Source organism: Anabrus simplex, chromosome 3 (genome assembly GCF_040414725.1).
Source record: "Anabrus simplex isolate iqAnaSimp1 chromosome 3, ASM4041472v1, whole genome shotgun sequence".
In the NCBI taxonomy this organism is placed as follows: domain Eukaryota; kingdom Metazoa; phylum Arthropoda; class Insecta; order Orthoptera; family Tettigoniidae; genus Anabrus; species Anabrus simplex.
This window is the reverse complement of record NC_090267.1, coordinates 193,773,685-193,797,508: the sequence shown is the minus strand read 5'-3', so window position 1 is coordinate 193,797,508 and position 23,824 is coordinate 193,773,685. Positions and strand designations below refer to the sequence as shown.

At 39.2% G+C, this 23,824-nt stretch overlaps 1 protein-coding gene across 1 annotated transcript in view; it reads right to left on the bottom strand.

The window, feature by feature from the left end:
• LOC136866729 (talin rod domain-containing protein 1-like) overlaps positions 1 to 23,824 on the bottom strand; it is a 125,367-nt gene that overhangs the window by 29,270 nt on the left and 72,273 nt on the right. Inside the window, exon 4 of the mRNA XM_067143839.2 lies at positions 19,446 to 19,658. Coding sequence (XP_066999940.2) covers positions 19,446 to 19,658 — 213 coding nt within the window. The remainder of the gene's footprint in view (positions 1 to 19,445; positions 19,659 to 23,824) is intronic.

Here is a 23,824-nt window from a genome sequence, read left to right as displayed (position 1 = left end):
TTGGACTAGAAAAAAGAGTGACTGAATGGGTTGCTATATTTCTAGAAAATAGATCTCAGAGAATTAAAGTAGGCGAAGCTTTATCTGACCCTGTAATAATTAAGAGGGGAATTCCTCAAGGCAGTATTATTGGTCCTTTGTGTTTTCTTATATATATATAAATGATATGAGTAAAGAACTGGAATCAGAGGTAAGGCTTTTCGCGGATGATGTTATTCTGTATAGAGTAATAAATAAGTTACAAGATTGTGAGCAACTGCAATGTGACCTCAATAATGTTGTGAGATGGACAGCAGGCAATGGTATGTTGATAAACAGGGTTAAAAGTCAGGTTGTGAGTTAAACTAATAGGAGTAGTCCTCTCAGTTTTAATTACTGCATTGATGGGGTGAAAGTTCCTTTTGGGGATCACTGTAAGTATCTAGGTGTTTATGTAAGGAAAGATCTTCATTGGGGTAATCACATAAATGGGATTGTAAATGAAGGGGTACAGATCTCTACACATGGTTATGAGGGTGTTTAGGCATTGTAGTAAGGATGTAAAGGAGAGAGCGTGTAAATCTCTGGTAAACCCCAACTAGAGTATGGTTCCAGTGTAGGGACACTCACCAGGATTACTTGATTCAAGAACGTGGAAAAAATCCAAAGAAAAGCAGTTCGATTTCTTCTGCGTTATTTCTGACAAAAGAGTAGTGTTACGAAAATGTTGCAAAGTTTAGGCTGGGAAGAATTGGGAGATAGAAGACGAGCTGCTTGACTAAGCGGTACGTAAGACCAATATAAATGGTCCGTTATTGGACATTATATATTTTCCAGCTAACTCATTCCTGGTTGCCAGTGTTTCACCCCCGTGTGTTAGGTTGGGCTCATCAGTTTGTACCTAGCACACCTACCAAGATGCATGGCTAGTGCATACCGTGGAGGCCACTGCGTAGGCTACTTTAAGCCACCAGCAGTGCCAATGCACTATGAGAGACTTTGTCTATTTACTAAAAATTGATGCCTGCTTGGCCATCAGATGATATAGATGTTGATTCCCATAGGGAATCTGAAATATTTGTCCCAAATGAGTAAATTTATAATACCAATATAAATGGTCTGTTATTGGACATTATCAATTTTCCAGCTAACTCATTCCTGGTTGCCAGTGTTTCACCCCCGTGTGCTAGTTGGGCTCATCAGTTGGTACCTAGCACACCTACCAATACGCATGGCTAGTGCATACCGTGGAGGCCACTGCGTAAGCTACTTGAAGCAACTGGCAGTGCCAATGCACTATGAGAGACTTTGTCTCTTTACCAAAAATCTCCAATAATGGACCATTTATTTTGGTTTTATAAATTTACTCATTCAGGACAAATATTTCAGATTCCCTATGAGAATCAACATCTATATCATCTAATGGCCAAGCAGACATCAATTTTTGGTAAAGAGACAAAGTCTCTCATAGTGCATTGGGACTGCCGGTGGCTTCAAGTAGCCTATGCAGTGGCCTCCACGGTATGTACTAGCTATGCGTCTTGGTAGGTGTGCTAGGTACCAACTGATGAGCCCAACCTAGCACACGGGGGCAAAACGCTGGCAACCAGGAATGAGTTAGCTGGAAAATTTATAATGTCCAATAACAGACCATTTATATTGGTATTATAAATTTACTCATTCGGGACAAATACACTGACTGACAGAGCAAATGCAACACCAAGAAGGAGTGGTCAGAACTTTATGCCAATTGCAGGGTAGACTGACGTCACTGATGTATGCTCATGATGTGAAATGCGCCGCTGTGCTGCGCACGTAGCGAACGATAAATGGGACTCGGCGTTGGCGAATGGCCCACTTCGTACCGTGATTTCTCAGCCGACAGTCATTGTAGAACGTGTTGTCGTGTCCACAGGACACGTGTATAGCTAAGAATGCCAGGCCGCCGTCAACGGAGGTATTTCCAGCAGACAGACGACTTTACGAGGGGTATGGTGATCGGGCTGAGAAGGGCAGGTCGGTCGCTTCGTCAAATCGCAGCCGATACCCATAGGGATGTGTCCACGGTGCAGCGCCTGTGGCGAAGATGGTTGGCGCAGGGACATGTGGCACGTGCGAGGGGTTCAGGCGCAGCCCGAGTGACGTCAGCACGCGAGGATCGGGGCATCCGCCGCCAAGCGGTGGCAGCCCCGCACGCCACGTCAACCGCCATTCTTCAGCATGTGCAAGACACCCTGGCTCTTCCAATATCGACCAGAACAATTTCCCGTCGATTGGTTGAAGGAGGCCTGCACTCCCGGCGTCCGCTCAGAAGACTACCATTGACTCCACAGCATAGACGTGCACGCCTGGCGTGGTGCCGGGCTAGAGCGACTTGGATGAGGGAATGGCAGAACGTCGTGTTCTCCGATGAGTCACGCTTCTGTTCTGTCAGTGATAGTCACCGCAGACGAGTGTGGCATCGGCGTGGAGAAAGGTCAAATCCGGCAGTAACTGTGGAGCGCCCTACCGCTAGACAACGCGGCATCATGGTTTGGGGCGCTATTGCGTATGATTCCACGTCACCTCTAGTGCGTATTCAAGGCACGTTAAATGCCCACCACTACGTGCAGCATGTGCTGTGGCCTGTGGCACTCCCGTACCTTCAGGGGCTGCCCAATGCTCTGTTTCAGCAGGATAATGCCCGCCCACACACTGCTCGCATCTCCCAACAGGCTCTACGAGGTGTACAGATGCTTCCGTGGCCAGCGTACTCTCCGGATCTCTCACCAATCGAACACGTGTGGGATCTCATTGGACGCCGTTTGCAAACTCTGCCCCAGCCTCGTACGGACGACCAACTGTGGCAAATGGTTGACAGAGAATGGAGAACCATCCCTCAGGACACCATCCGCACTCTTATTGACTCTGTACCTCGACGTGTTTCTGCGTGCATCGCCGCTCGCGGTGGTCCTACATCCTACTGAGTTGATGCCGTGCGCATTGTGTAACCTGCATATCGGTTTGAAATAAACATCAATTATTCGTCCGTGCCATCTCTGTTTTTTCCCCAACTTTCATCCCTTTCGAACCACTCCTCCTTGGTGTTGCATTTGCTCTGTCAGTCAGTGTATTTCAGATTCCCTATGGGAATCAACATCTATATCATAAGTGGTACAATCCGAGCTGTCAACAGATAGATGGCGAGGAATGACATTAGTAGACAAATAAGTCTGAGTGGCGTCTTTAAAAGTAGGAAATATCACAATATGAAGATAAAGTTAGAATTCAGGAGGACAAACTGGGGCAAATATTCATTTATAGGAAGAGGATTTAGGGATTGGAATAACTTACAAAGGGAGATGTTCAATAAATTTCCAAATTCTTTGAAATCATTTAAGAAAAGGCTAGGAAAACGACAGATAGGGAATCTGCCACCTGGGCGACTGCCCTAAATGCAGATCGGTATTGATTGATACTGTCCTAATGTTCAATCAGTACTGATCTGCATTTAGGGCAGTCGCCCAGGTGGCAGATTCCCTATCTGTTGCTTTCCTACCCTTTTCCGAAATGATTTCAAAGAAATTGGAAATTTATTGAACATCTCCCTTGGTAAGTTATTCCAACCCTAACTCCCCTTCCTATAAATGAATATTTGCCCCAGTTTGTCCTCTTGAATTCCAACTTTATCTTCATATCGTGATCTTTCCTACTTTTATAAACGCCATTCAAACCTATTCGTCTACTAATGTCATTCCACGCCATCTCTCCGCTGACAGCTTGGAACATACCACTTAGTCGAGCAGCTCTTCTTCTTTCTCTCAATTCTTCCCAACCCAAACATTGCAACATTTTTGTAACGCTACTCTTTTGTCGGAAATCACCCAGAACAAATCGAGCTGCTTTTCTTTGGATTTTTTCCAGTTCTTGAATCAGGTAATCCTGGTGAGGGTCCCATACACTGGAACCATACTCTAGTTGGGGTCTTACCAGAGACTTATATGCACTCTCCTTTACATCCTTACTATAACCCCTAAACACCCTCATAACCATGTGTAGAGATCGGTACCCTTTATTTACAATCCCATTTATGTGATTACCCCAGTGAAGATCTTTCCTTATATTAACACCTAGATACTTACAATGATCCCCAAAAGGAACTTTCACCCCATCAACGCAGTAATTAAAACTGAGAGGACTTTTCCTATTTGTGAAACTCACAACCTGACTTTTAGCCCCGTTTATCAACATACCATTGCCTGCTGTCCATCTCACAACATTTTCGAGGTCACGTTGCAGTTGCTCACAATCTTGTAACTTATTTATCACTCTATAGAGAATAACATCATCCGCAAAAAGCCTTACCTCCGATTCCACTCCTTTACTCATATCATTTATATATATAAGAAAACATAAAGGTCCGATAACACTGCCCTGAGGAACTCCCCTCTCAACTATTGCAGGGTCAGACAAAGCTTCACCTACTCTAACTCTCTGAGATCTATTTTCTAGAAATATAGCAACCCATTCAGTCACTCTTTTGTCTAGTCCAATTGCACTCATTTTTGCCAGTAGTCTCCCATGATCCACCCTATCAAATGCTTTAGACATGTCAATCGCGATACAGTCCATTTGACCTCCAGAATCCAAGATATCTGCTATATCTTGCTGGAATCCTACAAGTTGAGCTTCAGTGGAATAACCTTTCCTAAAACCGAATTGCCTTCTATCGAACCAGTTATTAATTTCACAAACATGTCTAATATAATCAGAAAGAATGCCTTCCCAAAGCTTACATACAATGCATGTCAAACTTACTGGCCTGTAATTTTCAGCTTTATGTCTATCACCCTTTCCTTTATACACAGGGGCTACTATAGCAACTCTCCATTCATCTGGTATAGCTCCTTTGACCAAACAATAATCAAATAAGTACTTCAGATATGGTACTATATCCCAACCCATTGTCTTTAGTATATCCCCAGAAATCTGATCAATTCCAGCCGCTTTTCTAGTTTTCAACTTTTGTATCTTATTGTAAATGTCATTGTTATCATATGTAAATTTTATTACTTCTTTGGCTTTAGTCTCTTCCTCTATCTCAACATTATCCTTGTAACCAACAATCTTTACATACTGCTGACTGAATACTTCTGAGTTATAATTTATATTGTAATTGCAGTGTGTTTGACAGACTGAAATGTTTTTGTTCCATTTAAGCTACACTACACGTGTCTTTGTGACATTGAGTGTTGTAAGCATTCTTGAACTCTCTTCTACAGTGTTTGCATTAAAAAATTGCCCTACACAATATATCATGATGTCTCTTGTGATAGCTGCAGAGAAATATTTATCCATACTCTTTACAAATATAGCTAGGAATGGGTTGTTCTATGATAGATATAATCTTCTGCTAACAGTTCCTTCTTTAGGAAGAAAGAAACAATCTAAATCTACTAGACATCTACTACTCTCTACTTATACACTCTAATACAAAGCTGTGTAGAGTGGAAAGGTAGCCTATACTAGCTTTAGGATAAGAGGTCTTACCAAGATGTAAACAGCTTGACGGTTAACAATGAACTAACAAAAACAGCGTATAACCTATCATATACCAGCGTGTCCAGCCTCTAGGCTGATAACCGTATAATCTAACGACTTGAGACTAGTAATGGCGTATGACCACCGAAGAGTCCCTTGTGCAGATTACTTTGCTTCCTGCCTATGAGCAATTTGCACGTCTGTAAGAGTGGAGCTTTACTAGGATTAAATCTAATGCTGAAGATGGTAGAAAAACCCAGTCCCCGAGCCTGAGGATGTAAGCAATGAAGGTTGAAATATTTGACCTGGACTCTCATATGCAAACAGCATTTGGCTTGGGATGTTGACTCCATGCTAAGTTCCCTGTCATATCATTCTACCTCTACCTCAACTGCAGGCTCTGTTGAGGTGAAGATAGTAGAAGTTGAGGCTATTACAAGAGACATCATGAGATATTGTGTAGGAATGTTTTTCAATGCAAAAACTGTACAAGAGAGTTCAAGAATGCTCAACATCATAAAGACGTGTGTAGTGTAGCTTCATCGAGAATAATTTTTTTTTTTTTTTTTTTTTTTTTTTTGCTAGGGGCTTTACGTCGCACCGACACAGATAGGTCTTATGGCGACGATGGGATAGGAAAGGCCTAGGAGTTGGAAGGAAGCGGCCGTGGCCTTAATTAAGGTACAGCCCCAGCATTTTCCTGGTGTGAAAATGGGAAATCACGGAAAACCATCTTCAGGGCTGCCGATAGTGGGATTCGAACCTACTATCTCCCGGATGCAAGCTCACAGCCGCGCGCCTCTACACGCACGGCCAACTCGCCCGGTAGAATAAAATTTAAAGAGCTTAAGCGTATTCAAGGCAATACTGATTTATTTTTTAAAAGTACACTCTCCTCTGTGAGAGATTTTTAATTCTTCCTCATCGTCTAGCCCTGCTACAAGTTCTGATACTAAGCATACATCTCAAGATAAAGGGAAGCAAGATGATGAATAAAGAAAAAGGAGAAGAAGAAAATCTCAGTGGGCCGATTGCAAAAATGATGACTAGTTTTAAGCCTCAGACGTCTACCTAAACAACATCTAAGTTGCGTATGATGTTCCATTGCTTAAACAATGTTCAGCCGGTGTTTAGCTAGACGTCATTTAAAGTTTCAGTATTGGTTTGAAAATGGAAATAGTAGTATCTTTCATGCAACTCTTTGCTTGTCCCAACCAATGAAATTTGTCAGTGCGTGTGCCAAATGTTAGTCAGCTGTCGTCTTCCTACATATTACAGTAGAAGTTTGATAGTCCAGCACGTTTGGGACCGGCCCGGTGCTGGATTACCGAAAATGCCGGACTATCGGGCGGTACCTCTTACTACGATATAGGTTAAGGCATACAGCGAAAAAACACGGCATTTTATTGGTCAGCAAAATTATTAATTTAATACCTATAGCTCAAAATTACGGCAGCACCAAATTTTCATTCAACACATTCCGTTTACATACATGTACCAGTAACGTACAATATTTTAGTGTGACTTAAAATATCTCGAATATCTTTTGTTTTCGAGATCGTTGTTACTTGGCATAAAAGTTATTTCTGATATTATGTAAATCAATAAGTTCAGTGGCATTATAATTAGTATTACGCTCAGCAAAAGTGATGAATTTATTTTGGGACTCCGCGGCTTCTGTCCAGCTGATTCCTTTTTTTCGGTTTCCTCATCTGAGTCACTCTCTTCAAGATTATATATAGGTTGAGGGTTTAATACACTTTGGATAATGTCCTCATTGGTTAGCTCCTGCTCGGTAGGTTCATTGTTATCCATTTGAATCCACTCCACGAGTTCCTCTTCATATACGTTATCCAAAGGATTGTTGTTGGTTACACTTCTTACAACATCCAAAACTTCAGACACTGATTCAGGATGTTGTTCCTCATCAACAGTCTGTGGTGTTGAATCAAATGTAGGATCCACAGTTCTCCAAAGTTTTCCCCAGCACTGTTGTAAAGTAACTGTTTTTATTTGAGCTCAAGACAGTGTGACAGCATAGACGGCATCTTGTACATTAAACTTTTTTTGAAATTCAGTTACATCACACTTTGCGTTTAACAGGCTGTGAACGAAAGAACTCCTATAAAGACATTTAAAGTTCTGGATTACCCCTTGATCCATTGGCTGGATCAGTGACGTAACATTAGGCGGCAGAAGTGTAGCAAATATATTTCCAGAAACTAACTCAGCTACTGGTGGATGTGCTTTACAGTTGTCCAAAAGAAGGATGGCTTTGCTGTCTTCTGGTAGACCTAGGTTTTTGAAGCTTTCTTTGACTTGTGGCACAAAATGATGAAAGCACCAGTCTTTGAATAGGGGTGGCAGTCATCCACGTATTTGATTGAGCATCATAATGAACAGGCAAGTTCATAACATTTTTAAATGCCCAAGGTTTTCTAGATTTACCAATTACAAAAGGAGTTATTCGGTGGCTTCCAGACGCATTAGCACATAGCAAAACTGTCAATCTGTCTTTGTTTTTTTTAACCCTTTAGCCACCTTTTCACCTCCCGCAGCTAGAGTAGATGTTGGTAAGCACCGCCAGAGTAGGCCAGTTTCATCAGCATTATAAATCTGATCAGCTGTCAGATTATTAACTGCGATTATTTCCTCAAACTCGTCTTTGTATTTTTCTGCTGAATCATTCTTTTTTTTTGTTATTTGCTTTACGTCGCACCGACACAGATATGCCTTATGGCGACAGTGTGATAGGAAAGGCCTAGGAATTGGAAGGAAGCGGCCGTGGCCTGGTGTGAAAATGGGTAACCATGGAAATCCATCTTCAGGGCTGCCGACAGTGGGGCTCGAACCCACTATCTCCTGAATACTGGATACTGGCCACACTTAAGAGACTGCAGCTATCGAACTCGGTTCTGCTGAATCTTGGTTTGCTGAAAGTGTCTCTCCGGTTACCTCAAGTCTTCGAATTCCATGCAGAAACTTAAAGTTTCTGAGCCAACCATCAGAAAAATTGCATTCACTTTCTGCAACACCTAAGTCTTGTCCAAATTTCTTTGCCTTTTCAATAACCATTGGCCCTGTTACCGACTTTCCTTCGGACCGTACTGCACTGAACCATTTGTACAATAAGTTATCTAATTGTTCCAGTTTTTTTTTTTTTTTTTTTTTTTTAATATTTGCCTGGATGCCAATTTTTCAGTTGTTACCGACTGAGAAGCAAATTTCATTAGTTCATCTTTTTGTTTCTTTACGTCGTAAATGGTTGACAGCCAATATTAAATTCATTCAACAAAATATTTATATTCTCACCTTTCTCCAGGCGTTTGATGATTTCAAGTTTCTGGTTGATGGTCAGAGTTACGTGCTTACGTTTTTCTACTGCTTTGGAACTTGAAGAAGGTTTTGGTTTCGAGAACATTGTCATTGCTTAAGTACCGAGAAAACTTCCACAGGGCACATAGATATATATATATATATATATATATATATGTTCACTACACTACTGCACTACTGTAATACGGATCCTAGATCGCAAGAAAAAAATACTATAGCGGAAAGGGCTTACAATCAAACCATTGAACTGAACCTGTGTGTGCCGATTGTGTCTAACAGTAGCAGACGCGTAGTGGACATTTCCGGATGGTTTCGAACTGTGCCGTGCGCTTTAACTGTCACAAACATAAAATTAAATTTTAAACAAAATCCTGGAATGGTGCCGGACCATCGGGCATTCCGGACTGTTGGATGCCGGACTAATGGAATTCTACTGTACTCAAATATGGCTAAGCATGAGCATGACTTGTTCACAGATAAGAATATTCCTTTCAGGGGAAATTAAATCTCATATAATATTATTGACACTAAAGCGACACAGTACCGCACGAGGAAGTATAGCTTTGATTATAGTGTTGTTACGGTGAGTTTAATCTAAATAGCTTTTGCAAAGGGAAGATGAAACTATGTTACTGTGTAACCAAATGAGTTGTACGGGCCATATAGATGTAGCTTGCATTCTGGAGATCATTGGATCGAAATGCACCATCCGCAGCCCTGAAGATTGTTTTCTGTAGTTTCTCCATTTGTACAGCAGGCAAATACTGGGGCTGTTATTATGGCCACGGCTTTTCCTTACCTTTTCCTATCTCATAGTTGCCAATAACATATCTGAATTAGCACGACGATTAACTGAGAGAAAAAATTCACAGAGAACCTACTTTGTAGTGTCAGTATTGTGTGTATTTACTTGGCAGTAAATATAACTGAATCCCTCTCGATTGATGTATGTGACAGCCATCTGACGATCGCGACAAGTTATTCTGATATTTATGTAGGACAACTGACCTATAATTCCACGGTAATTATCTCAGATATTATAAAATATATTGGTTACCAAGAACTGTAGTCAAGTTGACAGTTACCAGACCATCCCTTGTGTCATATTATGTTTCATGGTACATAACCTCTGATTGTGATTTACTCCTAAAATTTGAGGTTAAACATGGCTGGTTGAACATCAGGTTTAGACAATGTCTAAGTGATAAATAACATCTATCCAATGTAACAACCATACTTCGACATTGTTTAACGGTAAACATTGTCTAAATACCATTCCTACAATTAGCCGAATGTTTCTTTGCCATCAGAGCTTTATGATTTTACTTCATTTTCTAAGCCTACTAGATGTTCTGTTGCCATGCAAACATCTCAAAGAGAAGAAGAGATGCAAGATGAAGTAGAAGAAGATTTCAATGCTTCTTCACTGTCAAAACAAGTTATGTTTATATCTAGAAAAGCTACTGCAGAAGCATGTAGTAGGCCTACATCAAAACAAGTTCCTACCCATCAACTGTTTTCATGTAGGCTCAAAGTTAACAACAAGCCTCTATAACCCCATGTAGACATAAGATACTGTAAAGACCACAACCTACTTGTAGAATATTTGCAACTCCTAAGAGCCTATCAAGATACTGGTTATACAGAGTATAAAGCAGACATTTTAGAAATAGAGCAAGAACAACATAGTGCAGGTATTATTGAGTAATAACTCTTCAAAGTGAAAACCTCACCCGTGAGCTATTTCTCAACAGTACAGAAGCCTAAACACCTCCCTACATTCCCAGCCCCCACCCTCACCCTCACCCAAGTCCTCCTTCTGTAGCATATGATGGATAGAGTAGCTATATTGTTATAGACTCTTTCCTAGCCTGCCCCTCTTTAGAGAGTTAACTTTGTATCTAGCTAAATACTAGAGAAATATAAATGCAATACATCAGTGTCAGCTCACCAGCTTTAGCCCAATAAGACAAATAGGTCTTAAGTTACAAGTTGTGAGCCCTGAGGTAGCTATGCGTACGTATTAGCCCTTACATTATGTCCCTAGTCCCATAAGAGCAATACAACAGCTTTTCTCTTTTTGCATTGTGCTGCAATATGTTCTAGTTATATGCCTCAGAAATGCTGTAAGTATATTTCTCTTTCATTAGGCAATTAGCGCAAACCATTTATGGTACTGAATACAAAGTTTAATCTCTAAGTGAGTAAAAAATTTACTGTAGGTGCTTCAGGACCTTTAGTACCCTTTAGCCCTTTTGTCCTTTCATGCCCTTTAGCTTTTCAGTGCCCTTTAGCTCTAGCCCTATAGCCCATTTGCACTTTGTGAAAAAAAGGAGGAGGAAGTTATACGCTACTATGTCTAAGAGGAAGGATTTTCTAGACTTAGAAGGCTAGCACTTTGCTGCCTCAAATACTCAGCCTAAGTCAGTCTAAATAGATTAGATATGCTGCTGTGTTTCAACATCACCTTTGTCTGCTATTCTTAGATCACCTTTTAGGCTGATGACCATTCGGTTTTCAAGACTCACCTCAGCTATTCAGCCTAAATTAGTTAACATATACTGTACTACTATGTTTTTACACCACCTTTGCCTCCCATTCTTAGATCAGCTTTTAGGCTGATAACCATACAGTTTTCAAGATTAAAAAGCTAGTGTTTTGCTGCCTAAGCTACTCAGCCTAGGTCTATATATAAACTTAATATGCTGATATATTTTAATGACACCCCTGTCTGTAGATTCTATTAGAGTAAAATTTATTATTTTTTTATTATTATTTATTTATGTAACCTCTGTCTGTCCTTCTTAGATCAACCATTTATGCTGATGACCATGCAGTTTTCGAGAGGCATAGCCCTCAGCTAGACAGTTTTCAAATCCGGAAGATAGATGTTTATACCGTATTCAGAATTAGATAATATCGTAACTATGAGCCCAGAGCTAAGTATGAAACAATCATCTTTGTATATCCTGCCTCAGTGAATTCTCTCAAGGTTAATAAGCCTGCTCGTAGATCAATTGTTTTGTTGAGAAGACAATCTCACACGTACCGTGCTTCACTCAGTCTTATCACCTGTAAATGATTTTATAAAGTGTAGCCTACCATGTCAATATCTGCTAGGAGTTACAGATTCACTTGTGTGTATGTTATGTGACTTGCCTCAAGAGCCCTAGCATAGCTCTCGCCGTGTTAGTGTCATAAGAGCCAATGTATCACCCCTAACCACTGTGCTGGACTAAGGTTGGGAAGAGAAGCTGGTTACAAAGATGAAGCCTAATACACATTGGCTCATAGCCCGGCTCCTTAAAGTTAGTCTCATATAACCAATGTGTAGCGACCAGCTTTTCTCAAAATCCATAGTGGAGCTCTCCCTGGGTTAGTACAATAAGAGCCCATGTATACGCAAGAGCCCCTACACTATACTGAAGTTAAGATGGGTGTCCGGTTAGGAGGATGAAATCACCAAATTAGTGCAATACGCAAAAAGCCCTAGCATAGCTCTCTCCAAGTTAGTGCCATAAAAGCCCATGTATCACCACTAGCCGCTGTGTTAGACTTAAGTTAGAAAGGGCAGCTGGTTAGAAGGATGAACACTAGCCCAGCTACTTAAAGTTAATCTCATATAACCAATGTACAGTGACCATCTTGGCTAGTAGCCCTTGCCTCAGTTTGCAAAAGTTAGGTTGATAAAACTAATGGGACATAAGTTACAAGTTGTAAGTCCTTGAGGTAGCTCTCTCAAGTTAGGTCTATAAGACTAATGTATAGCAACCATCTTGCCCAGTAGCCCTTGCATGAGTCCCTGAAAGTTAGGCTGATAAAACTAATAGGTCATAGGTTACAAGTTGTGAGCCTCTGAGGTAGCTCTTTAGAGTTCAGTCCATAAGAATAGAGAATAGCAGCTATGTTGCCCAGTAGCCCTTGTCAGGTCCCAAAGTTAGGCTGATAAAACTAATAGATCATAAGTTACAAGTTTTGAGCCCCCTGAGGTAGTTCTCTAATTAGGTCTATATGAAGAGAGTATACCAGCCATCTTACCTAGTAGCCCTTGCCTCAGTTCTCGAAAGTTAGGATGATAAATCTAATGGGCCATAAGTTTCAAGTCGTGAGTCCCTGAGATAGCTCTCCAGAGTTAGGTCCATAAGAATAGAGTATAGCTGTCATCTTGTTTATCAGCCTTTGCCGCAGTGACCAAAAGTTAGGCTGATAAAACTAATAGGTCATAAGTTACAAGTTGTGAGCCCCTGAGCTAGCCCTCTAGTTAGGTCTATACAAATAGAGTACAGCAGCCATCTTTCCTAGCAGTGCATGCATCAGTCCCTGAAAGTTATATTGATGAAACTAATAAGTTACAAGTTGTGAGCCCTTGAGGTAGAACTCTAGTTATGTCTATACGAATAGAGTATAGGAATCATCTTGTATAGCAGCCCTGGCCTCAGATCTTAATAATTAGGCTGATAAGACTAATGGTCTTAAGTTGTTAGCCCTTGGAGTAGCTCTCTAGTTAGGTCTATACGAACAGAGTGTAGCAGCCATCTTGCATAGCAGCCCTTGCCTTAATTCTCAAAAGTTAGGCTGATGAAAGTAATAAGTTACAAGGAGTGAGCCCCTGAGGTAACTCTCTGGTTAGGTCTATATGAATAGAGTATAGCCATCATGCATAGCAGCTCTTGCCTCATTTCTCGAAAGTTAGGCTGATAAAACTTAATATGTCATAAGTTACAAGTTTTGAGTCCTTGAGGTAGCTCTCTAGTTAGGTCTGTATGGATAAATTATAGCAGCCATCTTGCATAGCAGCCCTTGCCTCATTCTTGAAAGTAAGACTGATAAAGCTATGAGGTCATAAGTTACAAATTGTGAGCCCCTGAGGCAGTTCTCCAAAGTTAGGCCTATAAGAACAATGTATCACCATTAGTTCGTGGCCCAGCTCCTTAAAGTTAGTCTCATATATCCAATGTATAGTGGCTATCTTGCCTCGGGAGCCCTGGCAGTAGGTAGTTGCACACGGCCACCATCTTGCGCATTAGCTCCTGTGCCAGCTCCGCTCTTTGATCACCACTTTTTTTTTTTTTTTTGCTAGTGGCTTTACTTTGCACTAACGCAGATAGGTCTTACGGCGACGATGGGATAGGAAAGGCCTAGGATTTGGAAGGAAGCGACTGTGGCCTTTATTAAGGTACAGTCCCAGCATTTGCCTGGTGTGAAAATGGGAAACCACGGAAAACCATCTTCAGGGCTGCCAACAGTGGGATTCGAACCCACTATCTCCTGGATGCAAGCTCACAGCCATGTGCTCCTAACCGCACGGCCAACTCGCCCGGTTTGATCACTACTTTCATTAATTTTAACCTCATAATATGTACATAAAAGTATACTTCCATAAGTAGAAAACACCTCTGCTCCTAATAGAGACACATGTTCTCGCAAAAAAGTAGTTTTACTGGGCTCCACTTTAGACATGTTAATGTTCTGGCTTTCTTCTACAAACTGAAGTCAAACATTAAGTCTAAAGACAACTTCTCCGTACCACATCCTCTCTGCCTTGTCATAAAGCGCCACTCCTTATCTGATTTGTGATCTTTCCAGATGTCTGCTTCTGTCATCCAGGAATGGTTTTTTTTTCTCTTTTCAGATATGTTTCAAATATATGTATTTACTCCAGAAAAGATGTTTAAAAGGTGATAAATTGATAAAAATTTGATTTGAGAATGGACAATGAAAAATGTAGTTGAAAGAAGATCAAGTTTGCAAAAAAAGGCAGTTAGGGCCTAAAAAGGCTAAAAAATGACCAACAAGCCAAAAGATGCCAAAAGAGGCAAAAAGGACAAACAAAACCCATCTCTTTCTGGCCTACAATAACTCAAAATTAACATATATTATGCTGGGCCTCGTCTTCGAACACTCAAAGAAAAAAAGGACTTTTCCTCAACCTCTGAGCCCTAGTAATAACATTCTATGCCCTAAGCCCCTAATACAGGCTTTTCCAGCCAGTGCTGCGAATGAGCCGCTAGTGTGCTGCAAGAGAATGAAAACTTAAGCACTGCATTAATGATGTATGTCCTCATTATGAATATGTAATAGAACAGTTTAATTGACAAAATTAGCTCTTTTCAGAAGGCCAAAATTAAAAACATAATAAAACTGATATGTTTCAGCTCCCAACACACTGCAAAGTTGACGTGAATTTTCCAACATTAATTTCAGATAATTTGACTTTATTGCATAGAAGGTTGAGAATTATTTCCCAATGCTTCAGTGTACTTTATTTGACTGTGTGAGGGGCCCATTTCCTCCAGTTGTTCTTGAGTCAATAGAATTAAATATTCAGAAAGAAAATGAATTAATCAATGTGGCAAGTGACAGAGATTCGAAGCTTCCAGCACTTTGGATTTCTCTTTGGAAAGTATATCCAGCTGTTTCTACAAAGGCTGTGAAAGCTCTCCTTCCTTTCTTTTCATCCTATTTATCCTCATTTATCCAGCCCTCATTAATTCGGATCTCTGGTTTATCCAGATTGAAAATTATAAAAAATGTATTTTTACTTGTACAGCATTTCATTTACGGCGTCAACTCTTCTTGAATGACTGTCAAGGATAGTTAAGGACAGGAATTGGAAGTAATTCGGCCCAGGTCTGTCAAAGGTACCGTCCTGGCTTTTCCCTGGAATTGAGAATGGGAAACCGTGCAAAACCATTCCTAGGGCGGCCGAGGTGGGATTTGAACCCACGCTCTTCTGAATGCAATGCACTATTAATTCACTGATGGTGAATTTGGAAATGAAATCAGCGCTCCATCAGAAGAAACATTTACTCCTGGAGAGGCAGCAATGCAGCTGGACAAACTGATGGCCTATTTAGAATCCTTGACTGAAACCACACTGGCAGATTTGTTGTTAGTAAAACTTCTTCGTGATCGTGCTGCACGCAAATGCTATACAAATGAAAAACAGAAAAAACCTACACATTATTTTAGTGCATAAAACAGAGTCTTAAATGTACGAAAAGTGTTCTTATATTTGTTTGTGCGATTGAAAGAAGGTATTACTGTACAACTTATGTTAATAGATTATATAACATGTACTGTATTTATTTTTTAGTTTTTTCGTATTATCTGGATTTTCGATAATCCGGATCAGTTCCAGTCCCACTTAATCTGGATAAACGAGGTTGTTGTGTATTTTTATGTGAAACATTATTCAAATTGGAGTTGGGGATCTCTGGCGAAAAATCAGAGTGATACATTTCATGTAACAAAAAATATGAAGTGGTTAGTGGTCAAAAATTATTACTTATACAGGGATGGTTTGTGTATTATTTTAAAGTCTTATACAGAAATTATTTAAAGTCTTATACTGGGATGGTTTGTGTATAATTTTAAAGTAGAAGGCATTGGGGCTCTCAGCTCATCACTATTACAGATGCTATTAGTGAATATTTCCAGAAGCCTTGGACTGTATAGTATGCTGATGATGGTGGTAGTTACTTTTTAAAAACTCTCTCATGCCTGATTTATCAACCATATGGTGGTGTCTAATAGTCCTACTTTTATGACCTTCCTTTCTATCATATTTATTTTTAACTATGACAAAAACAGCTTCATGATCACTAATACCATCTATTACTTACAGCACCACATCCAAGATATTCTTCTCTCTTGTTGGTTCCATCATTTTCTGAATCAGCTGTCCTTCCCATATTAAGTTATTTGACATTTGTTGGTCATGCTTCCTGTCATTTGCATTTCCTTCCCAATTGACGTTTGTTTAATTCAGATCTCCCGCTACAATCACATTTCTTTCCATGTCGTTTCCCACATAGCTGTTTATCTTATCAAATAATTCTGAATCAGCATCAGCGCTACCCTTTCCCGGTTTGTACACTCCAAAGACATCAAGTTGCCTATTATCTTTAGAAATGAACCTTCCACCTAGAATTTCATGTTTGTCATCTTTAACTTTTTCATAGCTTACAAATTCTTGTTTCACCAGAATGAATACTCTCGTTCCCACCATTCCTACCCTATCTCTACAATACACACTCCAGTTCCGTTATAAAATTTCTGCATCCATTATATCATTTCTCAGCCATGATTCAACTCCTATTACAATATCTGGTAAGTATATATCTATTAAATTACTCAATTATATTCCTTTCTTTGGAATTCTTCTACAGTTCAACACTGACATTTTTATGTCATCCCTACTTGACTTCCAGATCCCTGTACCCTTATCACCCTTCCAAACAAATTTCCTAACTTAATATGTACCACTGTGGTTTAAGTAAAGGCGATCTGAGCGCAGATCCCTATATCCTACCCACCCATTAGGATCTAGAAATCTCACTTCCATTTTCCCACATACCCACTCCACAGTCTCATTTAAATCCCCAATCACCCTCCAGTCAGTATTGTCAGTATCCTTCCTATCAGTATTCCACTGATAACTTTCTCTGCTTCCTTAATCTTCACCTGTGCTGCATTTACCAAATCCCACACATCCCCAACTATGTTGGTACTTACTTGCCTTACATTGTTGGTACCAATGTGAAACACTACCACCTTCTCCTTTCCCTCTTCCTTCTCTTCTACTTTCCTCAACATCTGCCTCAACCTAATTCCTGGATAACACTCTACCCTGATACCCTTTCCTCCACACACTTTCCCCACATGTCTTAACAATAAAATCCCCCATGACCAGAGCCTCATCCCAAGTGCTATCGTCTCAGTACGAGATGATTCGGATCCCAGCTCAAGTGCTATCATCTCGCAGTGAGACGATTCATAAAATCGGTATAACAATCGATTTTACGTATATTCTGGAGCAAAATGAAATTCTCTATCTGGTGGGCAGTGCAAGTTGGTCTTTGGTTGGGGAAGGAAAGCAGTAAGCGGCTATCTTGTCAGCTGTGAACTGGTCTTTGTTTACGTCTGCTCAAACTGTCCAGTTGCTTTGAGCATTTGAAGATTATTGTTTGTTAGCCAATTTGTGATAATTGTGTGCCTGATTCACTCTATTTTAATTGGTTTATTCTAGTTTAGTGATTATTATAATATAAACATGAGTGAACTAAATGGTTGAAGTGCAATTAGAGAAGCACCGGAGGAGCTTGGGAGTGATGAACTCGTACCAGTTTCTGACAGACACCTGTCCTGAATTCTGATCCTAAATCGAGCCCGTAGCCTGCAATCGCCTTCCCCTTAAAACATTAGACCATCTGTCTTCTACAGTTTCCCCCTTTCCTTTCCTTCCCATCCCTCTTTTATATCTACTGTATCCTGTACATTGTTTGAGGGAGGCCTACCTTCCTTCCTGTCTTCTGAGAGAATCCTACTTATCTCCCTCAAACTCTCCAACTCCTCCCTCATACTCCTTAATGCCTGGCCACACCTACAGTTCCTACACTTGCACTTCTTAGCCATTCTTTACAGTATATGAAAATAAAAGGAAAAATAAAATAACTTATTATGTCCAAGAAAAATTAAAGGTAAGAAATATTGTCTAGGAGTATACAAAGATCACACGGCAATAAGTTAATTAAAATACTACTTCACTAAAATACTATTTAGTCGTACTCTACTTTTATCCTACAACAACCTAACGGGATAAAAACTGCCATTAATTAGTGAATACCAAAAGGAATACACAAGAATTACACAATTGTAAACTATAGTTAACATGAGTAATGAATAATGTGCCATGAAAAATGGTGCAGCACTTAGAGGGTTAAGCCTATCCTAATTACAACAACAGAATTCTATTAAGAGATTTTCTATGGATACCTCTACTACACTACAAAAATATTTTACAATAATAGAATAAGCATGCTAATTTCTAACAAGATATTACTCGTATACTACAGTACACTACAATAATTTTAAACTACGTTCAGGCATATCCTAATTAAATATGTTACTACTAAGCACAAACAGAAATGAAAATTGCAAGTTTGAAATTTGCAAGAACTAACATTTAACCTCATTTAATCCCCTTCCCTCCTGTTTAGACCTATCTTTCTCACTGCAGCAAAATCTGCTTCCTTCTCCTTTTTTGCATACTTTCAGCAACCTTTGTTCATCAGCATGTTCAATAATCTTAAGAAATGTTATGAACAAGGTGTGGCACTTGGCAGAACACATTTTGAACACATACTCTACCTGTGCAATTAAATAATATGTCAGTGTCATTTGTTTTGCTGCATCTGTAACTGTGAGGTTCTTTAGTCTGTCAAAACTAATTTAGGATAAAATAAATTTATCATGTTACTTGTCCAGATTCCAATGATTATTTGTAATTTGATGATTTTTCCTAAGCTGAATATTGCACTTGGGCATGACCAGAATGTGATCAATATCAATTCAATTCTGCTTTTATTTAATGGTATCTTTTTCAGGTATAATCTGGTATTAAATGTTTTCTTTTTAAGGTATTTCCTAAATTTATTTTATTATGGATTATTTTCAATGGACTGAAGAACCTCACATTTATAGATTAAGTCTAAACTAGAAAGGAATGGCTTCCACAATTACCAAAAATCGAAGAAGTTTTGCTGCATATGGTACTTTTATGCCATTTTTCAATGTCAATCAATATTTTCCTTTGAGGCTGTTCTTACCAAGGCAGTGACTGTGTGGAGACCGTAGGTTCGCAGGAGACCTGTCTTATGTTCTATTTCAGCTGCTGCTCGACACAACTGGTAACGATCTACAGGCCCAGGTACCTCTGGACTACTGCCATCTTGCAGCACAGCCAACAGATATCCAGCATGTGCACAGCATTCTATCAGTGACACAACAAGATCGCAGATCTCCTCAATGCATGCACGGAGCTGTAAGAAGAAATATTCCTTCAGGACATCACCCCAGTATCAGCACAAAAACTTAATAGCATACTATAACATGGCATATGATTATAGGACCATAACTATGTTAGACTCGCAAATCATCGATGTGGATCAAGCATGAATAAATAAATTTTAGAATGAAGTCAAACCTATAGAGAAGTAGTTTATAAGAATTGTATTCAGTGTATATATAAAATTACTCCTCCCCTGCTATAAGAAGTTAAATGCTGTACTATATACGAGGGTAATTCCAAATACCTATTTTTTAATAAATACAGAACTCTGTTCATGTGGCTGTTGGTCACAATACTTAAAGTAAATACAAAACGTTATTTCCACCTTCTCAATACATATCAATCCTGCAATGTTTACAATAACATTACAATATTATTAGGTACTAGTTTCGGTTCTGTTAAGAACCATCATCGGCCAAGCCAAGACAAGTGTAAATTATATTGCTAAAACAGATTAATGCAGTGTAATGAATAATGAAGTGATGGCCTAAAAATGGGATGAAAATGATATACATATAAATGAGAACAGTAGTTTGCTACAAAATTATTTAAAAAGTGACAATAAAATCTTTAAAAAACAGTAGTATCAGCTATTATCTCAAATAGAATAAATAGCTCTAGTTGATGGAGTTGCACATTTAAATTGGTTGAATCAGATATAAACAAAGTCCAGAGTTTCCATTAGGTTCTAGAAGATGTGGATCAACATTGCGCAGAGGGAATTTTTGTTCAAAAGTCCAGAGTGGAGGTTAAAAGATGTCAGAGCTGTAGAATGTATCTTGAGATAAATTGAATCTTCTTGTGATGCAAAGGAGTAATCCCAATTCAAAAGGGAACCAAAATGAACCTGAAGAAAAGAGAGTTTGAATTAACGCGAGAAAAAGTAAAGTGAAGGAACGAGGCTAGCAGAAAAGGAACAAACATTGAGAACTCACCTTGCGCAATGTAAAGCGAGCTTGCTGGTTGAATGCAACTACCAGAGTGAGAACGGCATGAAGCAGAAGGTTGGTGACAGAGGCCTCTTCAGGTTCATTTTGGTTCCCTTTTGAATTGGGATTACTCCTTTACACCACAACAAGATTCAATTTACCTCAAGATACATTCTAGAGCTCTGACATCTTTTAACCTCCGCTCTGGACTTTTGAACAAAAATTCCCTCTGCGCAACATTGATCCACATCTTCTAGAACCTACTGGAAACTCTGGACTTTGTTTATATCTGATTCAACCAATGTAAATGTGCAACTCCGTCAACTAGAGCTGTTTATTCTATTTGAGATAATAGTTAATACTACTGTTTTTTAAAGATTTTATTGTCACTTTTTAAATAATTTTGTCACATACTACTGTTCTCATTTATATGTATATCATTTTCACCTCATTTTTAGGCCATCAATTCATATTTCATTTCACTGCATTAATCTGTTTTAGCAATATAATTTACACTTGTCTTGGCTTGGCTGATATGGTTCTTAACAGAACCGAAACTAGTACCTAATAATATTGTAATGTTATTGTAAACATTGCAGGATTGATATGTATTGAGAAGGTGGAAATAATAAGTTTTTGTATTTACTTAAAGTGTAATCTCAACTCAATATGGAACCAATTATGAAGTTTATAACCTTAAATGTTGGTCACAATATTTTGAGGAGTGTTTCTCGCGCTCGCATATAAACATGCACATGCCATACTGAGGCACTCAGTCTTGGCTTGGCAACTATTGAGAATGGAGCCCCTGTTGGATGTTACCGCCAAGTGTGAAGTGCGTGCAGTTATTCGGTTTTTGAATGCAAAAGGTACTGAATCGATTGAAATCCATCGCCAATTGACAGAAGTGTATGGTGAGTTGTGCATGGATGTCAAAAATGTTTGTAAGAGGTGTAGAGAGTTCACAGCCGGTCAGACTGAAATTCACGATGAACAAAGGAGTGGGAAACCATCAGTTTCTGTCGAGACAGTCGTAAGGTTGAGAAAATCATGCGTGAAGATCGGCAGATCACCCTGGATGATCTTTGCACTTTGGTTCCTGAGGTTTCCCAAAGCGCCGCTCACAGAATTTTAACAGAAAAGTTGAAAGACCGGAAGGTGTGTGCAAGATGGGTGCCAGATGAAAGATGAGGTTCACAACTTCCTGAACAGCATGGCGGCAAGCTAGTATGACATGGGTATACAAAAACTGTCACAGTGTCTTCAAAAATGCATTGACCGAAATAGTGATTATATAGAAAAATAGCTAAATGTTCAAGCTGTAAAATGATGTAAACCATTGTAGAAATAAACAGGTCTATGTATTTATAAAAAAATAGAAGATCTTATTTTTGGGATTACCTTCGTATAACGGAGGATTCTCTTTTTTAATTTAATAAATACTCTCATACGAAAATATATCAAGATATATTTCAAATAGATATCAATAACAAATAAACCTACATAGAATTTCATTATCATCTCTCCTGCAATTCAGTCCTGATGAGGAAATTTACAAGAGATGAAGTTGCTGATGATATTTGGAAACTGGTGAAAGAATCAGATAATGGTATTTTTATGGGAGATTATGATGCTATAGTTGGATCACAGCCAATGAACCAATGAACAAACAATGAACCGGCATACAAAATCAAAGAGAATCAGGATAGACTGGTATCAGAGAACGGCTGTCAGAGATTACTGAAGAAACACAAGGACTAAGAAGGTTAGAAAAACAAAAAACATGAATCACTGAAGAAATATTATACATAGTAGTCCAGCAAAACACATTCAAGAAAGTTAACACACCAGGTCAAGAAAATTATAGAAGGATAAAGAATCAGATCATCACTCTGTGGAGGAATGCAAAAGGAATGAAAAAGAGGTCTGATGAAATTGCTTCTATATGCTTTGTTAGCTTTCCCTTCAGAACCATCAGAAAGTGATATTTTACTGCTGCCATTTGCTGTTCCTAGCATGGGGCTAAAATGGAGTCTCTATTACATCTTAGGGCACCATTTTAATTTATTTGTTGCTTTCTCTTAGCAACCATTGATACGTCATGTTTCCGTTTTCTGTTTTTTCCTGATGAAAGGCAAGGTACCACTTTAAACGCACATTGAGTGTGTTTATATACTTTATTACACAGCATAATCCCTAAGACATTAATTACATCATGAATAGGTCTTATAACGTCGATGGGATAGAAAAATGGTAAGAGTGAAAGGAAGTAACCATGACCTTAATTAAGGTACAGCCCCTCCATTTGCCTGGTATGAAAATAGGAAACCACAGAAAACCATCTTCAGGGTGCCGAGAGTGGAGTTCAAATCCATTATCTCCCAAATTCAAGCTGATAGCTATGTGACCCAAACTGCATGGCTACTTGCTTGGTCTTAGTGAGACTGAATCTACTAATGCACATTGGAAGGACTATATAATGGAAAATATAACTTACAAAATAAATTAAACTGAACCAACCAGAAGGAAGTGTAGAAGAGAGACATAAAGGTCCAATAATTTTGGAAAGACAATTTGAGGTGGCACTTAGAAACCTAAGAGGGAAGAAAGCTACTGCACCAGATAGCATACAAGCAGAGCTTTTGAAGAACATGTGAAATGATATGAAGGAACATTTGTCCAAAGGGATACAAAGGTGCTATGACAACTGGGACATACCAGATGATTTCATGAAAAGCAGAACCATCATGGAACCAAAGAAAGGAAATACTTTAGAATATATAGGCCTATAACACCTCTCTCACACATACACACACACTCCTAAAATATTGATACAGATAATAAAGAATAAAATAACCCTACAAATAGATTGGGATCAGTTTTGATTTAGAAAAGAAAGGGGGCAAGAGAAGCAATCTTCAGTATTTGTACAATTTTTGACAGGATGCTGGACATGACAAAAAATACTGATGTTAACTTCATAGACATGAAGGTATTAGACAATGTAAACTGAGAAGCTATTCAAAATTTTGAGAACAACTGTTTGGACTTGAACCTGTATGAAGCACAATCTACAACTTGATTGATTGATGTTGTGAGGCTTCTGAAGAGTCCTGGTGCAGGTCTTTCCAGTTGACAACCATGGGCGGCCTGCAGTCTGAGAGTGTAGTGGTGGTGATTTAGAGCACATAACTTACTTCTGTCAAAT